This window comes from Zootoca vivipara, chromosome 6, assembly GCF_963506605.1.
Source record: "Zootoca vivipara chromosome 6, rZooViv1.1, whole genome shotgun sequence".
NCBI lineage: Eukaryota > Metazoa > Chordata > Lepidosauria > Squamata > Lacertidae > Zootoca > Zootoca vivipara.
In genome coordinates this window covers 65868802-65883774 of record NC_083281.1, presented here as the reverse complement: position 1 = coordinate 65883774, position 14973 = coordinate 65868802, and the positions used below count along the sequence as shown (strand labels likewise).

Below are 14973 nucleotides of genomic sequence, written 5' to 3'. Positions count from 1 at the left end.
TTGTGTGGCAGAGACACACTCTGCATGCATACATCTCTACTTAAAAGGATATCAGGTGGTACACCTGGGGAAAAAATATCTGCTTGAAATCCTGGAAATCTGCTACTGGGGAAAGTCATTGCTACACACACTACTATACAGATGAATTAATCATCATGATTCATTATAAGACAGTTTCATATATTCCGGATCCTGGGCAGTCTGCCACCCTGTCCTTTTCCACCTCTCCAGTTTCAAAATCAGTCAATGGCTTCAGGAGCCTTTTCAGTGTCAACATGGAGAATTGTTTCATGATAGCCCTGAATCATAATTCTCCAATTACTTATGGCAACGGGGTCCCATGACCCCCATACTTCCAGAACTATAAGTTTTAGGCAGTTAACAACCAATCTTCCAGTGGCTTCAGGCTTTTTCAGGAGACTAAATCTCTGCACATTTAACAAGACAAATAAATGATTTGTAAATATTTTATATTACTTTTCTTGGCGTCATGTTAGATATTTACACCAGGTTGCTTGTATCCAAATGTGCAGGGTTAGATCTGCTGTAAAATCACAACTTGCTATGTTGCCACCTAAAGGCTGGCGCAGTGTAGTTGCATAAGGCATGAGATCCAAGCCCAAGCCCATTAATAAGTAAAAAATAGGGGAGTGTGTGGAAAGACTTGGGCTTTTTAGTTTACCAAAGGATAGTGACTTACTTGCCAAGTGCCCCGTAAAAAATGGGACATTCCATTTTTTCTCATGATATTGTGGCAGCTATTTTGGCTGCTGTGCTCTCTCCCCGAAAAAAATGCTTTTAGGGGGACCATGATCTCATGTAGTGCCCCCAAACAGGCCGCGCAACCCCCTCCCACTTTTGGGGGAGCAAGAGCACAGTGCAGGTCACATAACTAGAAAAAGTTGGATGGTATGAAGCGAGTGAGGTGAGGAGACATGTTAGAGGTGTATGGAATCATGCGTGGTGAAGAGCTGTAGCTCAGTGGTAGCACATCTGCTGAATGTATGGAGATTCAGCTCCTGAGTTAGAAGGGACCCAAGTTGGTCTGGCTTGGTATAAAGCTGTGTCCTGTGATCCTATGCATTTTGTTCTCTTGGTTTGCAAGAGGATGAGAAGGCGCCTTTGCTTGTTTAGACCTTTAAACCTCACCCTATAATTAAATTCAGGAAAGACTCAAATTTTGGTTTGGTTTTTGGCAGAATTTAGGCCACAACTTTATTGATTACAGAAGGTGAGTGGTTGCATAGGCTCTGGTTCGACTAGCTCCCTGCACCACTGCAGGTAGCGCTGACCCAGGGCACCATCATAGGTCAGCCTAGGGTGAACACCTGGAATGGCAGAAAGCCAGGGACATGCCATGTCCACCACCCAGATGTCTCCCTGGACTCAGGCATGGGCATAACCCCTCTCAGGGTTGACCAAACCATTGAGTCCCTGGATTCCTTTAATGGAATACTCTTCACATAGGGGTGGCTAGAGCGTTCCCCCATCCCTATCACCTGAACCAGAGCCTATCCGCAACCTTACAAGTTGTGACGATTTGCTACTTGGCAGGCAAAACACAACTGGCACCAGCCAATCAGCCAAGTGGGGGAAATTCCTGCTGTGCCCCTGTCCCAATGACAACGGCATAGCGAGGTCAAGCGCGCAAGCCCTAAAAGTAGGGAGAGGTGAGTGGGTGTTCCGATGCACTTACCAAAAGAGGAAGCTCTGAGTCACGTGCATAGGTCCCTTGATCCGTTTAGCTAGTGTCCCATTGGTCTGATTCAACCCAGCATCAAGGGACCTACCAATAGGGTGTTGTGGCTATCCAATCGTACCCACCCACAACACACGGTTCGGTTGCCAGGTCGCACCGCAACACGTGCCCTCTTTGAGGGAGGACATGATTTACGGAAACTTCTAGTTCCTCCCTCAGTGTGGCCTCATGCCAATTTTGCCTCACAGGAATGTTGAGAGGATTTTTTGTTTTTGTTTTCTTAGGGTGGCAAACTCAAGTGTAAAACCTCTCTGAACGCTTTGGGGAGCAAATGCAACAAATTTAATAAATACTTAAATACAACTTTAACATATGATAGGTTTAGATAAAATCAATGAAGTGCCATAATACAAGACCCCACTTGACCTAAACAAAATGACTTTTGAATATCTGAAAAGAGAGGTAGAAACAGTGATCTAAAACTATCACTTAACTTATTTGTTGCTGTCAGGATGTGCACTGCAAAGTAGCTAAAAAGAAAAAAAGGGATATGGCACTGTAATTAAATTGATTTATTTTTCTAGACCTTATTCAAGAAAATGAATAGATTTAATGAAAAACAGTTTGTTCATTAAATTTTGGAATAACAATGTGTAAGTTAAAGCCTTATCTGTATATGTGTGAATGGGCTAGCATTATGCTAATTATGTTAATCATGTTCAGATTTTATATCAAATATTATTATATCAAAATACTGATTTAAGATACTGTATTATGTGTTCTCATATTTCCACCTCTGTAAAAACCTCCTTTTTGCAGCCCTCTGTAACTTTTCTCTATTGTAATTATTTATTAGGGTACTGGGGTTTTGTTTGCACGTTGCCATGGGCAAATGCATTGCTGCAGGTGTACAAGCACTGAAGTTTGGTGTAATGCAGTGATGGGGAACCTACATTAGTCTCAGCCAGCAGAGCCAGTGGTTAAAGATGATGGGATTTAGAGTCTAACAACATCTGGAGGGCCACAAGCCCCCCACCTCTAACGTAATGAATTCAGGACATTCTTAAGCTTCCCACTGCAAGAAAAAAGTAGAGAAGGGAAGTATGAACAGGAGGTAAAAGCAGTACCATGCATTTCATCTTAGATGAAATGGTTAAGAATTCATAGACTTGCCTATGAAATTGGTTTCTGGGCCTGTTTAAGTCAGCAGAACTTAGCTTCAATAAAAGCCTCAGACTGAACCAAAATGACAAGATTTAGAGTAAAGCATTTGTTAAACCATGTCTTTATATTATGATTTATTTGAATAAGGACTAAAGGAAACCTCTTTTTGTGGCAGAGAAAAGAGAAGCTTTTTATAGGTGAGAAACCACCAGGAAATAGCTCTGTATGCCATGACACCCTACCCCCCCCCCCAGTAAATTATTATTCTCTTCAAGTCTTTTTATTTTCTAACATTAAAAAACGCTTCCTTAAGGCAGTAAGACACTGTGCAGAACTGGCACTGGTGGCATTGTGGGATTTGGGTGGGGTGATTTAATTTGTGGAAAGTGATATCCTTAAAAAGATTCTGAATGACTTCCAGATACCCCTCCCAATATAATCTGCTATTACAGCAGATGAATCTCAAGGGGTGTCCGGAGCATTGTCTGGTCCTGTTGTGTTGGATGAATTTCAGTTAGTAAGGCTCAAGGATGTGGACAAGGTGCTTGGATCAGTCAGAGTGACTGGACCCTTGCACCTCTTGGCTGGCAAAAACTAGCAGGGAGGGGACAGCTGGCTGGGCCAGGGAGGTGATTAATGCCTCCTTGTGAGAAGGGGTGGTATCTGCCTGCTTGAAGCATGCTCCTCAAGAAACCCTCCCTGGATTCAGAAAACCTGAGACCAGCCAGTCTCCCCTTCCTGGGAAAGGTTCTTGAGTGGATGGTCACAGACCAAATCCAGATGCTCTTTGAGGAAACTGATTTTCTAGATCCATTTCAATCAGGGTTTAGGTCCAGTTTTGGCATTGGGGCAAGATGGTTTGATCATATTACACCAATCCTGGCCCAACTGCACTGACTTCCAATTAGTTTCTGAGTCAAAGTCAGGGTGCTGGATTTGACCTATTGAACCCCCAAATAGCTGGGGACTGCAATACCTCAAGTACCACCTTTCCCCATATGAACTAATCCAAACCCTACAATAATCATTGGAGGGTGGCAACATGAGAATGGGCCTTTTCTGCAGTGGCTTCCTATTTGTGGAATGCTCTCCCAGGGAGGCTCACCTGGCTCCTTCATTAGGCATCTTTAGGTGCCAGGCAAAAACATTTCTCTTCAACCAGGTGTTCAGCTGATTAACAGTCTATGGCTTTTTAAAGGTGTTTCTGGGAGTTATTGGCTTGTCTTTGTTTCATTACATGTCTTGTATTCTCATTTTGTATTTTTCTGTTGTGAACCATCCTGGGTGTCTTCGGATGAAGGGCAGTATACACAATTTAACAATAGCAACAATAATAATCCTAGGTGAGAGTTCCTTTATTATAAGCAGCAGTAAGAATTCACAGGGAAAGTTACCCAGAAGGAATTAGGCAACTTCAACTCCTGTGTGGTTCAGATACATTTGTATTACAAGCTTTATTTGTTTATTTAGTTTGTGAATCGAACACTGGGAAACAAGAAGCAAAACATTCTTGGAATATAAATAGAGCTCAAGGCAAGCAAGGATTACTGTAATCATGTATCAGAATTATTGCATTATAACATTGGGACACAGGAAGTTCCATGGGCTAGTTTTGATGGACGGGATGCCTGAAAGATTGCCTGAACTTTTATATACCCAACTGATCACTCTGCTCTGCAGGTGAGGGCCTCCAGAAAACACCATCTTATCAGGAAGTCCGTCTCCATAATGTAGGAATCAGCCTTTTAGTGTTGTGGCACTTTCCTTTTGGAATTCCCTCCTCTTGAATATTAGACAGGCAGCATCTTTATGGCACCTATTAAATGCCCTCTTCTTCAGCAAGCCTTTTGCGTTCTGATCTTCCCTGGTCTGCTTTTGCATTGGAATTGTTTTTACGAGGTTTTCATTATTTCCCCACTAATAGTTTGCCACCCTGGGCTCGTTGGGGAGGAAGGATGGGGTAGAAATTTTTATAAATACATAAATTTGGGAGGTGGTTGTGAAGAGCAAGAGCAGCTTCAGGGGGCTCATGCTGGTGGGCCCTCTGCTGGGCTGTGGGCCCCTGGCAGATGCCTTAGTATGCCTACGCTTGCTGCCAATCCTGATTATTATTTTGAATTTATATAACACCATGAGTGTGAATGGTGTTTTACAGAGTGCAGTTAGAACAGATCCCTTCCCTGAGGGGCATGCAATCTAGGATTGGAGATATGAGAAACAGTACGTGATGGAGAGGGAAGTGGGTGGAGCAGTAAACAGGAAAACAACACCTAGTGATTTCGTTGTACATGCTTAGGCTGAGTTACAGGCTGAGTTGGAGTAATGCACAGGAATTGACTTGATATTTCTAGCAGCTTAATATGACATTTCCCCACCTTTTTCTTTCTTTCTAGGATCATAGTCATACAGATGTGCCTCAGTATCGCCAGGACCACTCTTTGATTATGAGATCCATTGTCCACATGACAGATGCTGCTCGTTCAGGAATTATGTCACCTAACCAGCTGACCACTATTAACCAATCCCAGCTCAGTGCTCAACTGGGGTTGAACTTGGGCGGGACCAATGTGCCACACACTTCCCCATCCCCTCCTGCGAGCAAATCGGCAACGCCTTCTCCATCCAGTTCTATAAATGAGGAAGATGCAGAGGACTCAAACAGGGTAAGTTCTATCATGTGTTGTAAAAAGATACCCTCTCTCCCGAACTTTGTTTTTGTTTTTAAGATGAGTTCAGTAAGGGCAAAAAGGAGTGAGTGGGATTCAGCTAAGTTCAGAGTAGTTCTATTCAGAGTTGAATCATTTCAGTGAGTCTGCTCTGAATAAAACTTAGTTGAGTATCACCCAGTAGCTTTATTTAGTGGCTTATCATAATGCTGCCTTGCTGCTATTCTGTGGCTTTTGGTGTGTGTTAATGTGGTGTAATGGTTCGACTGTGGGACTTCACTGTAGGAACTGGGAGAGCAGGGTTCAAATCCCCGCTCAGCCATGAAGCTCACTGGGTGAGCTTGGGCCAGCCACTGCCTCTCAGCCTCACCAGCCTCACAGGGTTCTTGTGCAGATTAAATGAGGAGGGGAGAAAACCATGTATATTGTATATGGCATCTGGAGCTCCTTGAAGAAAAAAGCGAGAAATAAATAAAAGCAAAAGTTGCTGGTATAAGGTTCTTTATAGCAACTTCCTCATTTTCTAGATGCAGCAATTCTGACTGACATACCTGCTTGCAAATTAATTTTCATTTTACAAAACCAAAAACCTAAGCATTCTTCAGTAAAAAAATCAATAAAAATACCTTTACCTCTTTGGGAAAGCCTTGAGTGTGCTCTCAAATTCCTTTTCATATCAGATTAAATAGGTTTGCAAAGGATAGACAGCCAACTGAGAAATATCTCTGAACAATGACAGCCTATTTTGGGATGTAAACAAAGAGCAGATGCCCGATGGCTGGAATATCTATGTCTAACATAGCGCAGTTTTGCATTTATTTGTTTTGTTACTTTGCAGTTATTAGCCTTGAGCCTGAGGGATAGAGAGCAGGTTATAGAAAGCTAAATAAAGAGATTGGTTGTGCAGGTTATGTATGCAGAATTCTTGATGAAGACCATGGGAGTTGAGCATGTGGAAGGCCTGAAATTAATCGCATGGATCCATCAAATGCCATTTCCACCAGAACTCTGCCTACAGGCTATGCAGGGCAGCTGCAGAGGGACTCATTGGAGCTCAGTCGTGATTGAATAATGACTCTATTAATTGTTCTGTGACCCGGAAAAAGGAACAAAAGCCATAGTAAGCAGCCTTAACAAAAAGGCTGAAAGAAGAATGACGAGTGGTTTCCTCCTCCTTTCATACTGAGTATCTTATTTCTGTAACTCATCTGATAGGTCATTGGCTTCCATATGGAACTATGCAAACCTCTAATGGTGGCTACTCTTGCTTGTGGGACAACACAGGGTGAAGGAGCTAGTGGAGGAAATAGGCTCATTTGGCAGGACCAGTAGGTGGGCTATGAACAAATGTGAAGCTCATTTGATAGGCTTCAACAAACAAACAAACAAACAAACAAACACCTCTTGTTTAAAATGGAAACCAGTGACCTATGGTTCTTCTTTGAGAGCATTCTAAGTGAGTGGCTCGAGGGCTACTAGCTTGGTATATGGTTTAAGTGGGAGCTGGTGTTGCATTGTGTCATGATTGTCAGAAACAACCTTTAGAATATGGCCTCAAATACTTTGTATAATGCTGTCCATAGACAAGACTGTTTCTGCATTTCCAATTGTGCATGAGCTCCTTCGTGCACCTGATATGGTGAATGTGATGCCTCTGATGGATACTTTAAAAATAAACTAGAAATGTAAGTTTCTAGCCCTCATGATCAGAAATATATTCTATGTCTTATGATTTTGAACTGGTTTTTTAAAAAATGCCTACCACAAAGGTCTTCCTTTTATTTCCCCTATGTTGTGGTCTTTTGGCATACTTCTTTTTCAAGTAGAGCATAAATAGCTTTGTGTATGCATAGCTGATTTTTATAATTAATATCCCATGCTGGACACTGATTTTGGTTTTGTTGCTCTTTATCAAGGCTGCAGGAGAAAAGAGAGCTGCCCCAGATTCTGGCAAGAAGCCCAAGACTCCAAAGAAGAAGAAAAAGAAAGACCCCAATGAGCCACAGAAGCCAGTGTCAGCTTATGCCCTGTTCTTCAGGGATACACAAGCAGCAATTAAAGGGCAGAACCCCAATGCTACCTTTGGAGAGGTTTCAAAAATTGTAGCGTCTATGTGGGATAGCCTAGGAGAAGAGCAAAAGCAGGTAACCAAGGGACCCTTTGGAGTTTGGGGGGAGAAAGGGGTGAGGCACTGAAAGATGCCAAAGTCCTAATTAAACACTAGTGGGCTGATCCTTTTGACTTCATTAATTAGAAATGCAACATCGCGGGTCGGAGCAGTTATGCTTCCTATCATCCCAGCTAAGGATCTGGCTTCATATCGGCCCCTTGTCATTCTCTGATTGCAGTGGTAGTAGTAATGTTGCAATATTTTAATTGACTTGATCGATCAATTAATCAATGAAAAACACTTTTGACCGGCTAAACAGTTCCCGATTTATTGGATGGTGGAGCATTGCACTGCAAAATATTGCCTTGAATGTAAGTACTTACATAAAAAGGCGAGGACCATCTTAAGAGGCATTCACTGTTCCCTAATGCATGGAAGAGCGTTTAGTAATGGGTTTACCCCTTTAATGACAAGGCTCAGAGGCAGAGCACAAACCTTGCATGTGGATGGTCCCAGGTTAAATCCTGGCTGTCTCCAGTTAGGACTTCTGTCTAAAACCCTGGAGACCTGCTGCAAGTCAGTGAAGACAGTACTGAACTTAGATGGACCAGTGGTCTGGTATAAGGGAACTTCATATGTCCATGTTCTTAAAATCTCAGTGAGGGCTGAATGGAACTCAAAAAGAGAGAACATTTCACAAGCAAGTTCAGAACATCAATGAAAATAAGGTGAACTTGCTTGTGAAATGTAATTGTGATGACATCACTGGGAGCAAACAAAACCCATTCAGCGCAAGGCCTGTTCCCTTACTCTGTGTTGGCTTAATTTATGCTCTGTGACATCATCACATAGTCGTTTCTAATTGCCTATGAAACTGCTTCAAATAAATGGAGTCAAAGAAGTAACTGATGGGTGATGTGAATGCAAACAAAAGTGGAAGAGGTAACCTTTGGAGGGAGGAGGATGAGTTCAGGAGATTTTTTAAAAAATAATCTCAGCTCCAACGCCTTCCCATTTTAATGCTGAAAATGTACACAGTAGCATTTTTGGCTCATTGTTTTAAAGGAGAGGAGGGATGGGAGTCACATACTTTTGTGAACCTTTTTGTTGCAGAGTTGGCATTGTCCCTTTTGACTTTCTTCGTTTTACAAGACCATAACATCCCTCTTTGGGCAACAACTACTTTATGGTGTGAAATTTAAACACTGAAGGTGGTGTTAATTGCAATGTCTTTTAACAGGTATATAAAAGGAAAACAGAAGCTGCCAAGAAAGAATACCTTAAGGCACTTGCTGCCTACAGAGCAAGTTTGGTTTCCAAGGTAAGCTCGATTCTGACTTCAGTTATGCTTCCAGTAGTGCCGTGTCTTCAGTGTGGATTCTTTTCACCTTATAAATAAATAAGCAGAGAGTTCTTTTTTTTAACCAACCTTATCTTTGGAGAGGGACAGTAATCTAGAGGCACTTGCTTTGCATGCAGAAGGACTGAGACTAAGTCCCTGGTATATCCATCTTTTATTCCTGTGTTGTAGAGGTTTGGATTAGATGACAGCCCTTCCAACTCTACAATTGCATTATTCCACTTACAAAAATCAGGTTGCTTTGGTCTCTGTGCAACCAGGACACCTTACAGATTCATTCATTCATAATTTTATTTGTATGCCACTTTTCCACAAAAAGAATCATGTTCAAAGTGACTTACATCAAAGAAGACAGGAACAGGTCTCAAAATCAACCATTGCAAATAACAGCTTCATAACAAAACAACAACAACATAATAACAAATATAACAACGTACCAGAAAATAGCAAAATTCCAGTACTATATATATAACTGGGCACTATCCATTACGAGGCAGTGTAATATCAAGGTACTGTATACGCTGCATTATTTATTGAATAAAGCTCTGGTGAAAGCTCTTATAATAAACAGCAGTATGAGACTGTTGGCAATTTATTCTTTTGCAGAAGTGATTTGGTATCTGCAGAAATCAGAACCCAATGCAGAGTGAGTCTGTGAGGTTTTGCTTGTGGGTTTCATATCCCTGATAAGCTAAGCTGTCTTCAGATATTTGAGCGCTCCTCCACTCAACCAATTAATACTTGAAAGGAAGTTGAATCTTGGCAACAGGCTCCTCCTTGATGCCTTAAAAACATCCAGTCCTCCCCCTCCAAATGTCCCCAAAAGGCTCTAGCAGTGGTTATATGGATAAAGGGTGTGCATGATAAAGGTGTATTAAATGATGCATTATTTGTTTACTTTGTTGTTGTTGTTTAGTCGTTTAGTCGTGTCCGACTCTTCGTGACCCCATGGACCAGAGCACGCCAGGCACTCCTGTCTTGCACTGCCTCCTGCAGTTTGGTCAAACTCATGTTGGTAGCTTCGAGAACACTGTCCAACCATCTCGTCCTCTATCGTCCCCTTCTCCTAGTGCCCTCAATCTTTCCCAACATCAGGGTCTTTTCCAGGGAGTCTTCTCTTCTCATGAGGTAGCCAAAGTATTGGAGCCTCAGCTTCACGATCTGTCCTTCCAGTGAGCACACAGGGCTGATTTCCTTCAGAATTGATAGGTTTGATCTTCTTGTAGTCCATGGGACTCTCAAGAGTCTCCTCCAGCACCATAATTCAAAAGCATCAATTCTTCGGCGATCAGCCTTCTTTATGGTCCAGCTCTCACTTCCATACATCACTACCAGGAAAACCATAGCTTTAACTATATGGACCTTTGTCGGCAAGGTTAGTCTCTTTATCTTGCCCATGGTAATCCAAAGCAACTTACAAAACCTACATAGGTGCATTAAAATGGTGTGTGTTTTACATTTAAGACATCCCACCCACTTCTAAAAGGCCACAGATAGTTAAAGGCCAAAGGCCTGGTTCCAGAGAGAAAGTTTTCTCTGAGGTACTAAAGATATCTAAAGATGGCGCCAGGCAACCAACCCTGGAGAGAGCGTTCCACAAATGGGGAGCCACTGCAGAAAAGGCGCATTCTCGTGTTACCACCTTTTGGACCTCTTGTGGAGGAGTTACACAAAGAAGGGCCTCTGATCATGTTCACAAGGTCTGGGTAAGTTTATATGGGTGCATGAAGGTAGATAGAAGTTTTATCTCCTTCCCTCATAAAAATGGAACCTGGAAGGGTTAGAGATTCAGAATAGAAAATAAAGATGTTCTTCTTCACACAGTGCATAATTAAATTATGCAGTTCCCTAATATGTAGTGATGGCCTCCAGCTTGGAGGGCTTTAAAAGGTGGATTATACAATTTTTTGGACGATAAGACTATATACTCCTACTAGTCATGATGGCTATGCAATACCTCTGGCATCAGCATGCCTCCAAATGCTATTTTCTGGAAAACATGAGGGGGGAACAGTGCTATCGCACTCATGTCCTGCTTCCTGTTGGCTTCTGGTTGGCCATTGTAAGAACAGAACCCAGGGCTAGATGTACCTTTGGCCTAATGCAGTGGAGCTCTTCTGATGTTCCTAAAATGGGGAGCTGCCTGACCAGTTATTGAAAGGACTTAAAAGGCACCATGTTGCCTTATAAGGTGGTTTGGTGAGTTGCTTTGAAGGAAAAATTAACAAATAATCTGTGACTGGCTAAAGGAACAAAATGCTTTTTTTTTGGACAGACTGGCACTGTTTAGGAAAGCAAAGCTGAAGTAAAAAGATACCTTCCCACAGTATAGAAAACTTTCTGGCTGCTATGAACACAATGGACTTGAATCTTGTTACTTCCTGTTGGGTTTTACTGATGGATTAATGTTTTTTTTGTTTGCCTTTTGTTTTAGTTTAGGCACCCCTTGTGTCCTCTCTAAGATGTGTTATTAAAATTGTGTTAGTTTTTTTAAAAAAAATTATTAATAAAGAGAAAGGAAGAAAAAGGGGAAGACGCCAAGGATGCTATTACAAGCCCCTTGGGTGCGAAAGAAATGCAAATGTGAGAAATATAAATATAAACGTATGAATATAAAAACATAAGAGGTGGCCCATGTATTAATAGTCATGAACTTCTCTTTCTTAAATGCAGGCTGCTGCGGAGTCAGCTGAAGCCCAAACAATCCGTTCTGTTCAGCAAACGCTGGCGTCTACAAACCTGTCCTCGTCCCTCCTTCTGAACGCTCCTCTCTCCCAGCATGCGGCCACTTCTCCGCAGACTCTCCAGCAGTCGCTCCCCAGGGCGATCGCCCCCAAGCCTCTAGCAATGCGGTTGCCTATGAATCAGATAGTTGCCTCGGTCACCATTGCGCCCAACATGCCCACAAACGTTTCCTCCTCGCTGATCAGCTCCATGGGAAGCAGCATGGTGGGCACGTCAGCGTCGGCGCCCTCCCAGCTCAGCCCTTCCTTGCAGAGCCAGCAGCACCAGTTGCAGCAGCTACAGCAGCTGCAGCAGCAGCAGATGCAGCAGCAGCAGCTCCACCAGCAGCACATGCATCAGCAGATCCAGCAGCAGATGCAGCAGCAGCATTTCCAGCACCACATGCAGCAGCACCTGCAGCAGCAGCAGCACCTGCAGCAGCAGCTGAGCCAGCAGCAAATTCAGCATCACTTGCAGCACCAGCTCCAGCAGATGCAGCAGCAGCAGCAGCAGATGCAGCACCTGCAGCAGCAGCAGCAGTCTCAGCCTTCACCTCAGCAACATTCCCCAGTGGCCTCACAGATCACCTCCCCGATCCCCAGCATTGGGAGCCCCCCGCCAGCCCCCCAGCAACACCAGTCCCAAATACAAACCCAGACACAGACTCAGCTGTTATCACAGGCCAGTATTTTCTGAAGACACATGTTGCAAAGCTGCTTTGCATTGTGAATTAAGCAAAGGGGGACTGTTTACGGCTGGAAACTGTACATTGCTGGTGGTAGTTATGCAGGGATGCATAACAGATGAGTGAGTCTCTAAGCTGTCTATTAGATAGGCAATAAAGAACTACAATGTAGCTGTGTATATTCATTTAGCTGACTATAAATATTTGTTTCCCCCCCTCTCTTTCCGATCTTTTTAAAGAAAATGCTGTGCTCTCTTGTTTTCTTTATTTATTTTCAGCTTTACCCATAATATGTGAACTACATAGTCTTGGATATGCCTGGGCAGTGAAACGAAAAAGTTTTGGCCTTTTTCACAGTTCCAGATTAAAACTGATTAGTGAATGCACTTCAAACCAGTTTGGGTTTTTTGGGGGTTTTTTTTTTGTTCATGAAGTCCTAAAAAGCACAGTTGTAACTACCTGTAAAATGTTGATTGGATTCCATGCAATCACACTCGTATGACATGAGTAGTTGACGGTGTTTTTCTCTGTCATATATATAAAAATATAAAAATATATATAAAGATTAATGTAAAAATCATAGACTTTTGCCAAAGCTCCTTTTTCTCTTTTTAATATGTCTCCAGGAAGGGGGTGGGGAACTGCAAGTGAAAGTTCTTAAATATCAGAGCCCATCTTTACCATCAAAGCTATAATTTCTCTAAACACTTACAGTGCTTTGTTACAAAATATATTCTTACCCTGTTCTGTTCATTCCAAGTTGTTGTTGTTTTTTTTAAAAAAGATGTGAATATTCTATCCTGTGTTTGGGTGACAACTTTCAGATTTAATACACTGTATTTTTTAAGAAAAGGAAATGCACTTAAATGCACTGTTATTACAAAAAAATAGGTAAGAAGGAAAAAATGTGAGTTTTTAAAAAATATATGCTGTAATACCAGTAGACTATTTAAAAGAATTGCTACATCTGAATAATCAGTGTAAATATTTCCTTTAAAAATTGTAAGTTTTTCATATCATGTGTTGTAAAGTTTTCATAAATGAGGCTTTAATGTAAACACTGGTAACATGAATGATTTAACTGCAATATTGCTTACTGTGTTTTTATGCTGTTTTTATACTTTTTTATGAGTTATAATAGCAGCGATTGAGTTGTTTGTATTTTGCTTATCTAAAACAAATGCTTTTATCTTGCTATAGAATAAACACATTTCAGTAAAGAAAGAAGAAAAAAATCCAACCACATACCCCCAGTGTTTTGCAAAACTGAAATCAGCTAATCCTTAACCCTTTGAACAAAATACCAGCTTGCCTGCTACACCTCCTCCTCATACCATAACATTAAGCAGGGCTGTACGTGCCCACCTCAAATCTGGTTTGGTGCCTGGTTTGACCTAGTATGACCTGAACTAGCCCTAAGTTTAATTAGTATTTTAAATCCTAATGTTTGTGGTGGCAAAGGGGTTAAAAGTAGGCCAGGTGAGAGTTTCTATCTACATCTCCCACCCACCCCCTTCACCTTGCCACCCCCCCATGTTTAATTATGGTTTAAAACCCTAATTAAATGTGGTTGCCAAACCACCACTACTCTCAAGATTGCTCAGGGTGCACCTGATTTAACCCAGAACAATTGGCCTGATTCAAGTTGGGATTTGTCGAGAACTGGATCACAGCCCTAACATTTACACTGGCATCCAAGGCTGCTCTCACTAATACATACCTGCCAAGTTGCTGTCAGAGAAATAAGGGATCGGGCCAGGAATAGCAGACTGGAAGTAGCGCTGCCGCCATTTTGGAAGTGGGCGGAGCATGCTCAGAAGTGACTTTTGATGCTGCTTTGCCCAGTTCCAAAATGGCCGCCGCGCCAGAAGTCGCACTGCAGTCGTTTTGGAACTGGGCAGAGCAGCATCAAAAGTCGCTTCTGTGCATGCTCCGCCCACTTCCAAAATGGCCGTCGTGCCGGAATAAACCGGGGAAAAACGAAAAAAAATCCATTTTTTCAGCTAGGAACAGCTGGAAAAATGGGGATTTCCTGGGGAAAACGGGAGACTTGGCAGCTATGCTAATACAGTGTCATCCAATCCCAAGATCCACTGGGATGAGTGAGTTTAGAATAGGTGGATTGCTGAGTGAGCCTGGGCCATGAAGGCCCTCATTGCAGCCCAGCTGGAGATTCACTGGGGTAAGTCTCTTAGCCAGGGTTCTGCCAAAACCAGCAGAACCAAGAGTAGGGTAATCTTGCAAAGGGGCATTCGGGGTGTGTGTGTGTGCAGCAGGGGCAGACTTGCATCTGTTCAAAATCCCTGTCGACTCAGCAGAACCTGACACTGGCAAAAAGGATGGTGAAAGTTCAAACTTTACTTCAAAGGCTTGTTTTCCCTCAAACAGCTTTGGGTTGTCTTAGCCAGCAGCTGCCCTGCCATACCTGCCAAGTCTCCCGTTTTTTTGCGGGAAACCCCCGTTTTTAAAGCTGTTTCCTGCTGTTGTCCCGAATGGCGAAATATCCCGTAATTCCTCCGGATTTTCAAAAATTGGGCAGAGCGGCACCGGAAGTTGCTTCTACGC

At 42.5% G+C, this 14973-nt stretch overlaps 1 protein-coding gene across 1 annotated transcript in view; it reads left to right on the top strand.

Annotated features, from left to right (window-relative positions):
* TOX3 (TOX high mobility group box family member 3) overlaps positions 1-14185 on the top strand; it is a 101903-nt gene extending 87718 nt beyond the window's left edge. The window contains exons 4-7 of the mRNA XM_035120017.2: positions 5257-5526; positions 7446-7673; positions 8880-8960; positions 11673-14185. Of these exons, the coding sequence (XP_034975908.2) occupies positions 5257-5526; positions 7446-7673; positions 8880-8960; positions 11673-12419 (1326 nt within the window). The 3' untranslated portion in view covers positions 12420-14185. The remainder of the gene's footprint in view (positions 1-5256; positions 5527-7445; positions 7674-8879; positions 8961-11672) is intronic.
* The last annotated feature ends 788 nt before the right edge of the window (positions 14186-14973 follow it).